The sequence below is a fragment of the Argentina anserina genome, chromosome 3, assembly GCF_933775445.1.
Source record: "Argentina anserina chromosome 3, drPotAnse1.1, whole genome shotgun sequence".
NCBI classification, from domain to species: domain Eukaryota; kingdom Viridiplantae; phylum Streptophyta; class Magnoliopsida; order Rosales; family Rosaceae; genus Argentina; species Argentina anserina.
In genome coordinates this window covers 5,158,671-5,172,342 of record NC_065874.1, presented here as the reverse complement: position 1 = coordinate 5,172,342, position 13,672 = coordinate 5,158,671, and the positions used below count along the sequence as shown (strand labels likewise).

The 13,672-nt window shown below is 37.2% G+C and overlaps 3 protein-coding genes across 5 annotated transcripts; 1 reads left to right on the top strand and 2 right to left on the bottom strand.

The window, feature by feature from the left end:
* Positions 1-2,145: 2,145 nt before the first annotated feature.
* Positions 2,146-5,468, bottom strand: LOC126786659 (F-box protein SKIP19-like). 3 transcript variants are annotated; one of them, XR_007671209.1, is made up of 3 exons: positions 5,072-5,468; positions 2,598-3,395; positions 2,146-2,480 (listed from the first exon to the last, which is right to left on the bottom strand). XR_007671209.1 is itself a non-coding variant. In XM_050512550.1 (2 exons), the coding sequence occupies exons 1-2, from the start codon at positions 5,443-5,445 to the stop codon at positions 2,738-2,740; spliced, it is 1,032 nt and encodes a 343-aa protein (XP_050368507.1). In that variant the 5' UTR covers positions 5,446-5,468; the 3' UTR covers positions 2,146-2,737. The 3 variants fall into 3 exon arrangements, 1 of the variants encoding a protein (XP_050368507.1); XR_007671210.1 differs by having other exon boundaries at positions 2,612-3,395; XM_050512550.1 differs by having other exon boundaries at positions 2,146-3,395.
* An 886-nt stretch (positions 5,469-6,354) lies between these two features.
* Positions 6,355-7,404, top strand: LOC126786880 (uncharacterized). The gene is made up of 2 exons (XM_050512845.1): positions 6,355-6,451; positions 6,581-7,404. The coding sequence occupies exons 1-2, from the start codon at positions 6,355-6,357 to the stop codon at positions 7,402-7,404; spliced, it is 921 nt and encodes a 306-aa protein (XP_050368802.1).
* Positions 7,405-7,864: 460 nt separating this feature from the next.
* On the bottom strand, positions 7,865-13,658 carry LOC126787650 (protein BREAST CANCER SUSCEPTIBILITY 1 homolog). Its single transcript, XM_050513539.1, has 14 exons — positions 13,562-13,658; positions 13,202-13,255; positions 13,042-13,112; positions 12,840-12,953; positions 11,971-12,443; positions 11,523-11,636; positions 10,152-11,402; positions 9,943-10,043; positions 9,481-9,667; positions 9,300-9,397; positions 9,081-9,207; positions 8,799-8,964; positions 8,518-8,636; positions 7,865-8,265 (listed from the first exon to the last, which is right to left on the bottom strand). The coding sequence occupies exons 1-14, from the start codon at positions 13,615-13,617 to the stop codon at positions 7,915-7,917; spliced, it is 3,282 nt and encodes a 1,093-aa protein (XP_050369496.1). The 5' UTR covers positions 13,618-13,658; the 3' UTR covers positions 7,865-7,914.
* Between the last annotated feature and the right edge of the window lie 14 nt (positions 13,659-13,672).

Genomic DNA, 13,672 nt, shown 5'->3' with positions numbered 1-13,672 from the left:
GTCCCATTAAGGTCGAATACCCGAGAAATACCCTACCCGATGGGTAATATTGTCATCCCTAAATCAAATGTGCTAATATCTATTCAGGAATTTTTTTTTTTTTAAATTTGCAATCGATCGATCTTGGAATGGTTTGTATTCCTAGATGATAAGCAAATTGAAGAAAATGAAAAATCAAGAGTATTGGGTTTAGGTAGAGGATAATATGGTAAAAATAAAGAGGTGTGTTTAGTTTTTTTATTTTTGCTAAAAGTAATTGGGATGCGTTAATAGCAAAGGAAGTACAAACATCAATTAGGGAGGTGCAAATATAACCTCTTTTTTTTGTTAATATCTTCCTAAGCGTTTACTTTACCAACTTTTGTCTTGATCTCTTTGTATTCATTTCCTGCTTAGCAAGATATATACTTATACAAATCAATTCACTATGAGTTAGCGAGGAAAGGTGTCTTAGGCTCTTAGCCTCGATTTTCCTAGTCTATAACTTTGATGTAGCACATACGAGGGTGGGGGGAAGGTCACCATTTCCTCGCTAATTCAGCTTGAACATCAGTGCCTTTGATTGGTGAAGCAAAACTCTTCTATAATTCTATGCAGACTGTTTCGGCCTGCAATACAAAAATGATACTTTGTTCTTGGCACAAGAGTGATCCTACTATGACCCGTCTTTTCCTTTTCTTTCTATTTCTGTTTCCATCTCAACTATTTCTTATAATGTATGCAATTTTTCACTTGCAATTGCATCTTTATCTGCTATGTTTGTGATCCACTAGAACAGCGTATGGAAACTTCCCCAACTTATTCATCTAAGAACGACTAGAGCTGCCCTTGAAGAAGCTGGCTGATCATCATTATCACATCATTCTATAAATAAATTATGGCAAAAAGGCCGATTTGCACTTCAAATTTGGTCATAATTGTCAATTTGTACCATGAACTTGTATTTGAGTCAATTTACCTCCTAAACTTGGTAAAAATTGCCGATTTGCATCATATCCGTTAAATTTAATGTTTTCCATCCAATTTTAAGTCACATGTCATACATTTGAGGGGCAATATTGTCATTATATATTTAATAATGAAATAAATTAATAAAGTTACTTAAGATGAACCCTTGTTACAATTTTTTTTTCCGAAACATGTTATTAATTTATATATTTATTATTTTACGTGATATAGTATGTTAAAAAATATTAGAAAAATATAAATAAATACATTGAAAATTAAAAATAAATGTGTTCTGGGAGAATTACTATTCTACCATTGTGTGTGTCTTAGTCTTATTAGGTTTCCTGTTAGAGATAGATTCACATCTCTGTAATAGATTAGGACTCTGAATCCTACGGGATTGTAGTTATGTAATGCCTATATATATGCCCAATTATCAATAATTAAATGGTTACGTTTTGTTCCATTACGTCGTTATTATTCTCGTTTCGTTCCTCCTCTAACAATGTATATATATATATATATATATATATATATACACAACACACTATTTAATTGGTGGGTATGTTGAATATATAATTTGAAGTAGGGTTAAGTATGTAGAAAAAACATGTAAATAAATAATTTGATTAAAAAATAATCCTCCTTTTAAAGAATATTTGTATTTGTTTTTAAGAAAAATATAAATAGAAAATGACAAAATTACCCCTCATGTGCATGACATTTGACTCAAAATTGGATGAAAACAGTTAAATTTCACGGATGTGGTGCAAATCGGCAATTTTTACCAAGTTTAGGAGGTAAATTGACTCAAATATAAGTTTTGTGTGCAAATTGACAATTTTAGCCAAATTTAGGGTGTATTTTGGTAATTTTGCCATAAATTATACATGTATATGCTGATTAAACTTGGTAGGCACCAAAACGAAGCTATCCTGCTAATTTGAAGCTGGGATAATTACAGCAAGGTCAACTATAGCAGTTGCTTTGGGTTTAGGGCATTACCACTTCTGGGTTGAAAAGGTCCGTAAATCTTTTACATAAGCAGCTGCTTATAAAAACGAAGCAAGAAAAAATTGTTGAAGAGCTTACAGATTAAGTGATGATGGAATATGGCTACTCTTATTCCATTCACAGAGCATCCTTAAGATACGAGCAGTTTGATATACTAGTCTCAAGAGCCAAGGCCAACAATCATGGTAAGAAAATGATTTTTATCTTGACTCAAATGTGTTCGTTATACATCACGATCAGTCTATTATTATCAATCAAGCTAATAGACTGATTCCTAGTTTCAAAAACAACTTGGATTATAGATGACTATAATCCAAGTTGCTAAGTACGTAAATGAAGTTAGGTCTACCCAAGCCGCACCTTTCCTAGAGAAGCTGGAATGTTGAGATGAGAGTTTGACATATGCCAACTTTCTTGTACTTGTAATCGACTGATGAATTTGTACGCAGGGCCAAGAGAATGTAATAGAGCAACACGTCTCAGCTTGAAAACAAACTGCAGTAGACTTCCATAGTATCCTGAGAAATACAGATGCAGGGTGAAATCAAGGTGATAAAAATGAAATCTCAGAAAACTGCATCACCAAGATTACTTTAAATGAATGTCAAACTTTCAGGAATGAATTGAAATTTTACAATCGTCTGATTACTCTGATAAGCTGCTCCAATAAATATGCAGCAAGACCAATGCTACTATCAAGAATTCTAGATCCAGCTGAGGGAGATATAAATTCTGATCACTTCACTATCCAAGTTCATAACAATAAAACCAGACTTCAGCTACTAGAAAGGGCACCCATGTCACCAACGTCATACAAATCAAGTCTAGTAAAATCATCAAAATCCTCGTAGTCATAGAAGTCACCGTCGCTTGAAAATTCATACTCATCATAGTCATCAGACAGCAAATTACTGTCAGAAAAACCATATGGGGAGCCCCCATCATTATCACGTGATTCAAAACAATTAGACATAGCATCAAACTCATAGTCTTCAATGGAGTCATAAGGCAGCCGTAACTTTTTAATTTGTTTAGTCAATCTTTTCTCCAAATCTGCCTCCAGGTTAAGGTTGAAACAATGTCGCATATCAAGTGACTGAAGACGAGGACAACTATCAAGAATCTCTACCAATCCATCATTTGTCAGCTTATTCCCAAAAAGCTGGAGGTTCTGCAAACCCTGCATTGTTCCTGCTACAGCAGATGCATCATTATTACACTTCTCAGGCGGGAAATGGTACCAGTGGTTGTTCAGTTTCACAGACTTCAAAAGCGGACAAGAGCGTCCAACAACCTCTAGAGGTTCATGCGAAAGTGTGCAAAGTGAAATTTCCAGGTCCTCCAACATGGTAAGCTTCGGAGCCACCTCACTCAATCCCTCATCCGTAATGCAATAACACCGCACTAGTCGGATGCGTTTGATTCCACTTGATCTATCATACAGTTTTACATGAATACATTTCAGCATTTACACAATATCGTAAACATATCAATCCAATCCCAAAGTACCAAAAAAACTATCGAAACTAACTAACAATTCATATTCGACAGAAAAACTAACATTAAGCATTATAAATTTCAATCCAAGTCATGGTGCTTTACATGGTATGGTTAGTCAAACCAAGTCTTTCCAGTATAAGTTTTCTTCCCTTCTTTTTTCACTTTTTGTTATACTAAATGCTTCAGAGCATTATGTCATCAGAAAATTTGGACTTGAAAATTGTTCACCATATAAATGATATGGTACTGAACCCCTTTTTTTCATCACAGGAATATCAAATACTGCCAGTACTTTCGCTGCCATTGTGGGATGGGAACAGTTGGAACTGGGTAAGTTCAGTAAAGCCTTGTCGTTTGAGTAAGTTCTGCACATCTTGTTGTCAATGCATACATATTCTTGATTGTTATTGATGATTTAGCGTATGCTTTGTAATATAAGAATGACTTGATCGTTTAAGTGATATAAGGAAAAATTAATTAGAGGAACAGAGTTCAAAAATATGACTGATTATAGATGTTTTGTTGTTATTTAATGCCACCCTTAATTAATCTAGGTATACATATTATGTGCAGGTGCAGCATTGAAAAGATTGGGAGATTTTAAAAGGGCATCAAGCAATGTACATTTTATTCAAAGCTTATTGAATTACAGATTTGTGTGTATTTCGTTAAAAACTTGAAATGACTTTCATGTCATTTGTATATTATGGATGGAAGTTGATCGATACTTTATATATGAGCAAATTTGATGTGTAACCAGATTTGTATTGCAAACATTTACATACTGTATTTGTATGAACAGAATGACTTTGTATAGTTATAAATGCCAATGGAACAACCGAAGTCATTATTATTGGTAATAGAATTAGTGGCCAACATGTTGGTCACTAAAGGCATACAAAATTTCTGACCACAATACGGTGGTCACTAAAGAGATTATGAATTAGTGACCATAAAGTTGCGGTCGCTAAAGAAATTTCAATTTAGTGACCGACTTATATCATTGGCCATTAAAGGGACTCAGTGAGGCACTTTTAGTGACCAGTACTGACCACCTAAATTTGGCCACTAAACACATTTGGTGACCATATTTCCTACTTTTAGTGACCATTGTAGCGTTCACGAATGATCATATTTGTTGTAGTGGGGGGTTGGTGCCATTATTGAGGCTGAAGCTTGGGGTTTATACTATGGTTTGAAGTTGGCTCATAATCTTCACATCTCTAAGGTTGAGATTGAATCAGATTCTGCCATTCTGATTAACTTGCTCGAGAGATCTAATTTATCTCTCCATCCCCTTGGTTCTCTCATCACTTCATTTCTTCCATGGATGAAACTAGGAACAACCACAACACCAGGGAAAGTAACATGACAGCTGATTCATATTGCTAAATGTAGCAATGATCATGCTCCTGGCTTATCGATTTTTGAAGACCCTCCTGTTCATGCCATTTCTGGTTTTATGGCTGATTTAGCTAATGTTTCTAGACCTAGAAAAACTGGGATTGTTCCCTAGTTTGCTCTCTTCGTTTGTTTTGTTGGACCTTTGTGCCCCCTGTGTAACCAAAAAAAAAAAAGAAGCAAAATTCCATGAAAGAGTTGAATATACCGATCAGTGATATACTTGAGCAGCTCGTCGCTGCCGAAATACTCGATGGTGATATCGACGAGCTGACCGCAGCTCCGATCAACGGCGAGGCAGCACATCTTCTCCAAATCGTACGTCATGTCGTGTAGGTCGCCGTCGTTGCGCATATCGATGGTGCGCCACATCAGCGGGTCCTTGCAGATTGCGCGCCATGACCTGCAGACCTTCTCGGCGGCCGTCAGGATCTCGATGGCTCCGAGCCGCGAAATTATGGAAGCGGTGATCTCGGGCGGGAGTTCCAGCCAGTTTCGGCAGCGGGTGGGGGTGGATCTGGATGGCGGCGGCGGCGGGAGTGTGGGCTTTGAGCCCAGGGTTTTCTGGTACGTTTTGTCCATGAGGGATTTGGTGTATTTGGGGATTTAGGGTTTATCTGCGAATTTGGGGTTCTATGAAGGCTTTTAATAGCGAAAAGTTCTCACCTGCTCCAGTCAAGTCAATAAAATCTTACCCACCGTAAAAAAAATTCATTTTCTGACACAAATTAACGCGTAAGTTCAACTTTAATTTTTCATTTTATATACAAACTAACGCGTAATTTTTTTCCCAGATTGCATTTTTGATTTTAGACATATACTAACGCGTTGAATTCTGGCCAGATTAAATTTTTCGAGGGAGCTTTAGACTAAAACTAGATGAGATTAGGGTATGATTCTCCTCTAATGGTTCTTGTATCCCCTCTTGTTGCATCTAACATAGACCGATTAGTTATTGTATGTAACATATATGTTTTACGAGAGAATATAGAGATTTGATTCTCCTAGCTATTTGCGGGATGCAACAAAAGAAAATATATATATATACTTGAATACATGATCAGGTTCAGAACAAATAATCGATGATGTGTACGTGAAATTAATCCCTCGATTTGTTGTAAGAAAGTCGAACCATCCATTGCCATAGAAAATGTCAAACCAACACCAGTAATTTCGCATGATTTCAACTAAGAACCAATGATTCTCAAACCAAGCCAAAACCAACAGAACAAGGAATATTACAGAGCTTGGGAAAAGTTTTTCAACGAGAGAGAGAGAGAGAGTGCTAAGGCAGTCTCTCTTTTGGATCTCTCAAGTATAAGTGGAACTTTATATATGTTATATAGAACATATAAATTATATCCTGAATAAGAAGAAAATACCCTCTACTTCTGTTGATCTGATGCCCAATAACCCCCATTGTGTTACATCTTAGTCTCTAGATTTGAATTCTCTGGAGATTAAAAATAATCCTTATCCTGAGTTTTTATGATGAGCCGAATCCGAGCATTTTCATCTCCTTCAGTATTGCCACCATCTTCTTCCACAGGTCAGATAGAAATCCGGCCAGAAGATCATAATTTAGAAGGTAATTTAGACAATGCCTGTGTTATGAGTCATGACAATGACAATCTCAGAGTAGCATTACATTTGTACATGTATATATGAAACAAAATGTTGGAGTTATTATTCTGATTTGTTGTTTATTATCTATTAGGCATTGCTGCCAATGTTAAGTTGCTATTGAAGCTAATCCAAGACCAGAATGAGGCGAAAGACAATGATGCAAGAAAGACACAAAGAGTGGCTGGAATGATATCAATAATTGATGATGTGAAAACCCGGATTCAGAAATCTCAAAATGTGGGGAGAAGAGCCGAGCTGAGACGCTGCAATACAGATCTCAGGCCAAATGCTCCTCCAAAGGACAAAAGGTCTCATGAGCCAATAACCGACGAGAAGGAGAAATTGAGAAGATCACTAAGTGCAAGCTTGGCAGCAAGAAAGAGCCTAGAAATTATGTGTTCAAGTTTGGGAAAAGAGAAGGAGATTATTGCAAAGGAGCTTGCAAGGAAGGTTCAGGAATTTCAAGGGATGGAGGAACATATCAATGATCTTAGAGCACAAAATGAGAAGTTGTTGGCAAAAGTGAAAGTTTGTGCTGCAGAGCACAAAGAGAATAAGTATGGTAATGGGGAAGTGGGTGCTACACATGAGAATGCAGCATTGCAGGAGCGGAACAAGGAACTTTCGGAGCAACTCCTTAAGTCCCTTGATGGGTGTAGATCCCTAAAGAGGAAGATTAAAGTTGCACAGAAGGAAAATGATGCGATGCACTTGGCCATGGAGGAGGTTGGAATGGATGTTCAAGACAGACTTGACCGACTACGCTGCATGAAGGAAGGGATTTTAGAAGGGAATGCAGATATTGAAGAGGAATTTTCGGCATTGGAGCATCTGTTTGAGTCATGCTACCAGAAGATCTCAGAACATGAGCGGAAGAAAATTGAGAAAAACAAGGCCGAGGTGAATGCTACCTAATTGGCTCCACTCAGAGCCTAAGGCAAGGAAATGGGAAACCAAAAGTGCCTGGTCTCTCCGATTTTGCAGTTTTGTTGGGTTGTCAATGAAAGACAACAAATATCTTGGAAAGTTATAGGTTAAAGAGGGGAAGCAGTTGTAATTTATCAGAAGTAGAAGAGGTTAGTGATGCTGCAGAATCTTGTTCATGATCAATCAGATAGTTCAGGTTTCTAGGTTGGATCTGCAGTGGCCTGAAAGAGTTGTATACTTACAAATTTTCTTCTCATTTCACGTTCATCCTGGATGAATATCAACTTGGTTGATAATGGAAAGATGTACATGATAACTTTGGAACTTGGAAGCTCTTTTTTCATTTCTATCTTTGGTGACTATTACCTTCAAGCATCGTTTGCTGCATCACATAACTTTATTAACATTCAATAATAATATGATTATGATTATATAAACTGATTCTGGATAAGTTAGAGAAATTCTGATACATGTACATAATTCTGGCAGATGTATATTCTATTCAGAAAGATGGTGTAACTTGCAGGCAGCAATCGAGTTCAAAATCCATGAATCGCTTGCTACATTGGCTCCAGTAGAACTTGCCAAAGACTTTGCATCAGCCTGCCTTTGGTTGTAGATGGTGCCCTTCTTACTAGGATGACATTGATCAGGTAGCTCAAGACTATAAATGATGAAGGTTCGACATTCAAGATGACTTCCAGATGACTCTTTCTGGCTCTCTGGAACAGGCTTTCTATGCAAAACAGTTCCTCCAGCAGCTACTACAAGGTCTTGTAGATACCCCTTGTATGAAGGTACATAATCTCCCATGAAGTAAAACTTGAGCCCATCAAAAAGTTTTGGTTGCTGTCAAAGAAACACAAGGTACTATCACCATGTTTGCACAACACACCATAAAGTAACCTCCTCATGCACTGAACCAGAATTAGATGCCGATGGTATGAAGGATTCCAAAACAAAAGTTCATTAAAATTAATCGATAATTATGCACATTTGTACTTGGCAAAAAAGACATATATATATATATATATATATATTCTAATAACTGCTGAAGGAACTGAGCCTTTTATTATCCTACTTGAAAAGGGAAACACTAACCTTCTTCTGTTGTCTTAGTCTACCAAGTCGAGGGCCATCCCTGATTCCATAAATGTCAATGCTAATTTCATAAGGTTCCTCATTCACTAGTTTCTTGGCTTCCAAGCAAGCTTTGATCCCTAGAGAGAGAGAGAGAGAGAGAGAGAGAGAGAGAGAAGAGAGAGAGAGGTATTATGATATGACTTAAGTATTAATAGACACATGTAGACATTCACAGGCTTTGCACCACAAATTATTTCATGCATGAGGGTGAACATTCTAATAGAACAAGTAATACTCACATCCCATACTCAGTATCCACTTCCCCTCCAAGATTCCCATCAATACTTTGAGGGTTCTTCTACATGCTCCATTTTCATCAGTTGGCACAACAACATGTGTGATACTGAAGTCCCACTTCTTCAAAACTGTCAGTCCAGATAATCTTTCGAATTCTGTGACATATTCCTGTTTATAGAGAACAAGGAAAATTTAAAATATTTAAACCAATTTCACAACCAGATAAAATATATATATATATATATAAGAGAGAGAAAAACAAGCACTTTAAGCAGCTATATTACCCTCTCTGCATTTGTGAGAGTTGAACAACATAGAACCAACTTCTTGGATGACCCACAAAATTTCAGATCCTGAGAGGTATTGTTTTCTTGATTAACATGAACTTTATTATAATCAGCACCAGGTTGCCTGCAACAAGGAAAATAAATTAAAAATTAATAAATGAGAACTTTGCTAGTAGAAGTGCCAATGTTTTAGACCTTAGTAAAAGTTGTACATACTTTGTAGGGTTGCTCTTCTTCTTCCTTGCTTGAGATTCAGAACTTTCATTTGGCAGTTTAGAAGAGGCGTGAATGGGACATAACATAACAAAATTATCCTGGATAAAGACATGTAGAATAGTATTATAGCATGGGAAATGAATTGTGGGATGAATCTAATACTTCTTTAACTAATACGTACAGTATCCCATCGACATTCAGGAGTCATCTTTGCACAGCTGACATGAAAGCTCTTGCGACAACTCTTCTCAAAACACCCAAGAGATGCTCCTTTAGTTCCACAGCAACAACATTTAATTCTACGACTTCTAGTTAACTCAACTTCAAGATTCATAGCAATATCATCTTCAAAGTATACGTTGGGAGCCCTGCACATATTGTTAATAACTTTATAAGCAGCAAGCACCTAAAGAAAATCTAGACCAGGCTTTCATGATCCCTCCAACGGTGTCCCATGCTTCAAGTAAGAAAATCACAAAAGAAATAATCTGGCTTAAGTATTAGATCAAACTTATTCTTTTGACTAAGTAGATTTAAAAAAAAAAAATTCTCAACAGAAAAAAATCCTGGTGAAACACGTTATGTTAATTACATCAGAATCAAAACTCCAAATCATGTTATTTGGTTACTAGAATTTGTTTACCATTCAGTGCAGTTCCTATGGGAATGTATAACCTTGGACCCTCCATTGTGATCTGCAGTAACAGGCTTGCCATTATGATAGTGAACTATTTCTCCTGATGCCTGCAAATTAGGTTTGAAATGATTGTCAGCTTTAGATTCTAATAATAATTACATGCAAACTGAATTCTGAGTCACCCAAAAGATTTGTAGGGAAAGAGTGATGAAGACCTCTGATTCTTCTGATGAAAGACAAAAGGCACATTGAACTTTACTAGCAACAGCATCACATCTCCTTATAACCACATCATTCCTCAATGTAGGAAGCTTCTGCATTGATGATCGGTCAGTAAACAGTCTAGCATTCGGATTGCCTTTGCTCGTCTCAGTGAGTTGGTTACCGTCTTCAGTAATATCATGATAATCCTCACCAATCTCAATAGCAGCCTCATCTTTTGAATTGACATCAAAGGATACTTTCACCTTTTTGGTAGTTTTCAATTCTTGATCACATGACTTGACTTCTCTAGCACGTTTTCTGACTTCTGAAAGTCCCCTGTTAACATTTGTAGGGATATTTATGAGGGGCAACTCCGTTCGAGCACTCTTATTTGCTTGCTTCTTGATCTCTGATATCTCATTAGCCTTGTTGTCACCAGATGAAACTTTGGACTTTTTGTTGAAATCCAATTCTAGATCACAAGACTTGGATTCTCTATCAAGTTTTGAGGATTTATTCTGGACTTTAGAGATTTTCATGTTACCATCTGTGAGGACGTTTACATGGGAGGAATCAGGTGCACTAGTGTTATTCACTTGCTTATTCTTGCTTCCCGATACCTCAAGCATGTTAGGCATAGAGACCACCTTTTGTTTCTTTGACCTTACTGGGCGGCGCATCTGGTTCTCGACATTTATCTCTGTGCAGATTTTCTTAGCCTTCTTTTGGGCAAAAGCTTCATCATCACCTTCACTCTTTTCTAATGAAGGAGGTAATTCAGTTAACCCCTTCTCGGCACTGCCTTGATTCTGCCTTTCAGAACCAGTACTATCGCTTTCAGATGTTGGTTTAGCTGCGAGCCGAGCTGGATGACCTTTCTTATTACTTTTCCCAACCTTGGCCACAGAATTGTCCCTATTCTTGCAACCATGTTCTTGATTAGAGTCTTCAGAACCCTTCAAACTAGCATTACCATCCTCAACCAGGTCCAAACAACTTGTAGCAAACTTTGTTTTATTTATACTTCCTGCTTGTCTGCCTCTCTTGTTCGATTGAGTGCAAACAATTTGATGATTAGCATCTTCAGTTTTATCATGTGGAAAACCAGGCGACAAGATCAAGTTTGCACAATTCTGTCTAGAATTTCTGGACCTTGCTTTTACAACAGTGGCTAGTTCACCTATTTTCTTATTTTGTGAAGCTTCTTTTAGCTCCTGTACTTCCTTCACTTGAATTCTATCAAATTGATTGCGTTCTGCAACCTGCATTTTAATTTTCTTTTAGAAAATGACAAGTTTATCTTGAAATAATTGGAGGACATGACAGTATAATTAGCACAAATATTACATATCATCTGATCACCACACATGATGAACACTTACCTGCTTCATAGAAGGACCTGCAACGAGCTCAGGGGAGCATGGCCTTTGTGTCCATTCAAACATTTCACTATCAAAGAAGTCCGCAACATAGGATGATTTCCCCTGCACTTCACCCTACAGGAGATTACCAAATCTTTTATCAACTGTACAGAATTATGAAATCTTTATAGAAAAACTGCTAAACCAATGACAGAAAAGAAACTGGCATCTTCTACACACACAAAAAATGGCATCGCCCAGATACTACTTTCCTTTTTTTTTCTTTTTTTTCAGTTCAGTGTGTACAGGAGCAACTTGCCAACTCATTAAACTACAAAGAAGTCCCTATCACAATGATACTGGCAGAAAATGTAGCCCTAACTACTAATCAACTGTTGTCTTACTAAATGTACTTAGCCCTTTAAAAAAAGTTCTTATCAAAGGTAGTAATCATAGGTTATACACTTACCAGTGGGCTCAATCTAGTGCAGTCTTCATCATCCGAGTCCTTAATATCACTGAAAGTAGGAACATTTGGAGATGGAATGTCATTAAGCTGATCACTGGTAGAAGGCTGACTTAAATTTTCAGCATCTTTGTCACTCAACCAAAAGAAAGGTGAAAGCACTGGTTCTCCGTTTTCCATTAAAACAGGCTTCTCCTTCAGAGTCATTGAATCCTGCTTCGACTTTTCATGAATCAAATCACCCAGTAACTGTTTAGGGCGTGTAGGGGTTTCTGAAAGAGGACCTTGTGGAACCTGAACCCTTTTCTTCGTTGGAAATGAAGGTTTAACAGAGACAGAATCAGAGTTCTTCAGGGTGGATTTAGCTTTCGCTGATCTTTTCCCTCTGACTGTTTTCTTGTTCCCGGCTCTATTCTGAGAACATTTAGGAGGATCTTGCTCATCAGGGTTCTCATCTTCAGCTTGCTGCTTTGTATCTATTTTAAAGGCCACAGCACATCAAAGAATCATAAGTAGCAATAGCAAGTACTTTAGCATGAACCTGATGTGCTAAAAACAGCGAGATTAACAATGTGTCGGGAAGATATAATACTCAATGTCCCTGATGCCAATTCTATCCTAAAACTCAAGCATGCTGTCAACTGACTACAGTTTGATATACAGGAAGTAAACACTCACAACTTAAATAAGTGAGATGTGCATCGTACAAGCCCTACCATTCGATTGGAGCCACAATTATCATAACTCAACATATAGTGTGTCTGTGTGAATAGCATGTGTGTTGCAACACAGCACATTCAATTTTAATTACACAAAAAATGCAGCGGAAATCTTACAGCTATTGCATTGAAAATCCATGTGCAGAAGTATACCTGATGATTTAGTCGATGGTGCACTCTGAGTCATAAATATGTTAACACCAGAAGCGTCCTCCATGCTTTTGTAAATACTAACCAGGTTGTCCATATGAGGAGCAGGGCGTACCTCTTCACAAATAAAGTCATGACAAGTTAAAAACTATACACAGTATAACAAACCCCCAAATCAGTCAACAAAACAAGAGCAGTATCATACCTCTCCGCTGATATGGAATCTTACAAACAGGACAATCAGAAGCCAATTTCATTGACTTCACAATACAAGCACTGCAAGCAACATCAATTGGTTCAAAATTTCAATACAGCTGAAATCAAACCAACAATATGCGAAACAAAACACGAAAAAAGGCGCTTACTCGCAGAAGACATGGTTGCAGTTCAGCGAAACAGCAGAACTCAACAAACTCAAACTGCAAAAATCAAATAGAGAAAAACGAACCCATTAAGCAATTACAAATAAACTTCAAGATTCCATAAACCCAAATCAAGCAATGCATATAAATGAGATGGGTACTATCAAGACCTAATGGGTCTGTTTGGCTTCGATTTCATCACAATTATTTGCAATACTGAGATGGGTATTTCAAATTCTCGCAAACAAAAACAATCAAATAGTAAAGGGCCTGAACTAATGGGAATTTCATCAACAAAAATTGTTCTTTTAAATATATGAAATGATAAGAAAACACATGGAATCAGAGTGTTTGGGTTTTTACCAGATTGGGCAGTTGAGTTCTCTGCCCATTTTCTCGAGGTGCGCCAGATTGCCCATTTTCGATTTCTGACCAGAGAGTATGAGAGAGATTGAAGAAGAAGAAGAAGAAGAT

Bases quoted from the DNA above. Each gene is read 5' to 3' on its own strand.
- LOC126786659 (XM_050512550.1), bottom strand. From the start codon at position 5,445: ATGGACAAAACGTACCAGAAAACCCTGGGCTCAAAGCCCACACTCCCG. The intron at 3,396-5,071 runs GTATATTCAACT...ACTGTATGATAG, and splicing joins CTCAAGTATATCACTGATCG to ATCAAGTGGAATCAAACGCA.
- LOC126786880 (XM_050512845.1), top strand. From the start codon at position 6,355: ATGAGCCGAATCCGAGCATTTTCATCTCCTTCAGTATTGCCACCATCT. The intron at 6,452-6,580 runs GTAATTTAGACA...ATTATCTATTAG, and splicing joins AGAAGATCATAATTTAGAAG to GCATTGCTGCCAATGTTAAG.
- LOC126787650 (XM_050513539.1), bottom strand. From the start codon at position 13,617: ATGGGCAATCTGGCGCACCTCGAGAAAATGGGCAGAGAACTCAACTGC. The intron at 13,113-13,201 runs GTAAGCGCCTTT...TGTTGCTTGCAG, and splicing joins TGCAACCATGTCTTCTGCGA to TGCTTGTATTGTGAAGTCAA. The intron at 9,398-9,480 runs GTACGTATTAGT...GTCTTTATCCAG, and splicing joins CTGAATGTCGATGGGATACT to GATAATTTTGTTATGTTATG.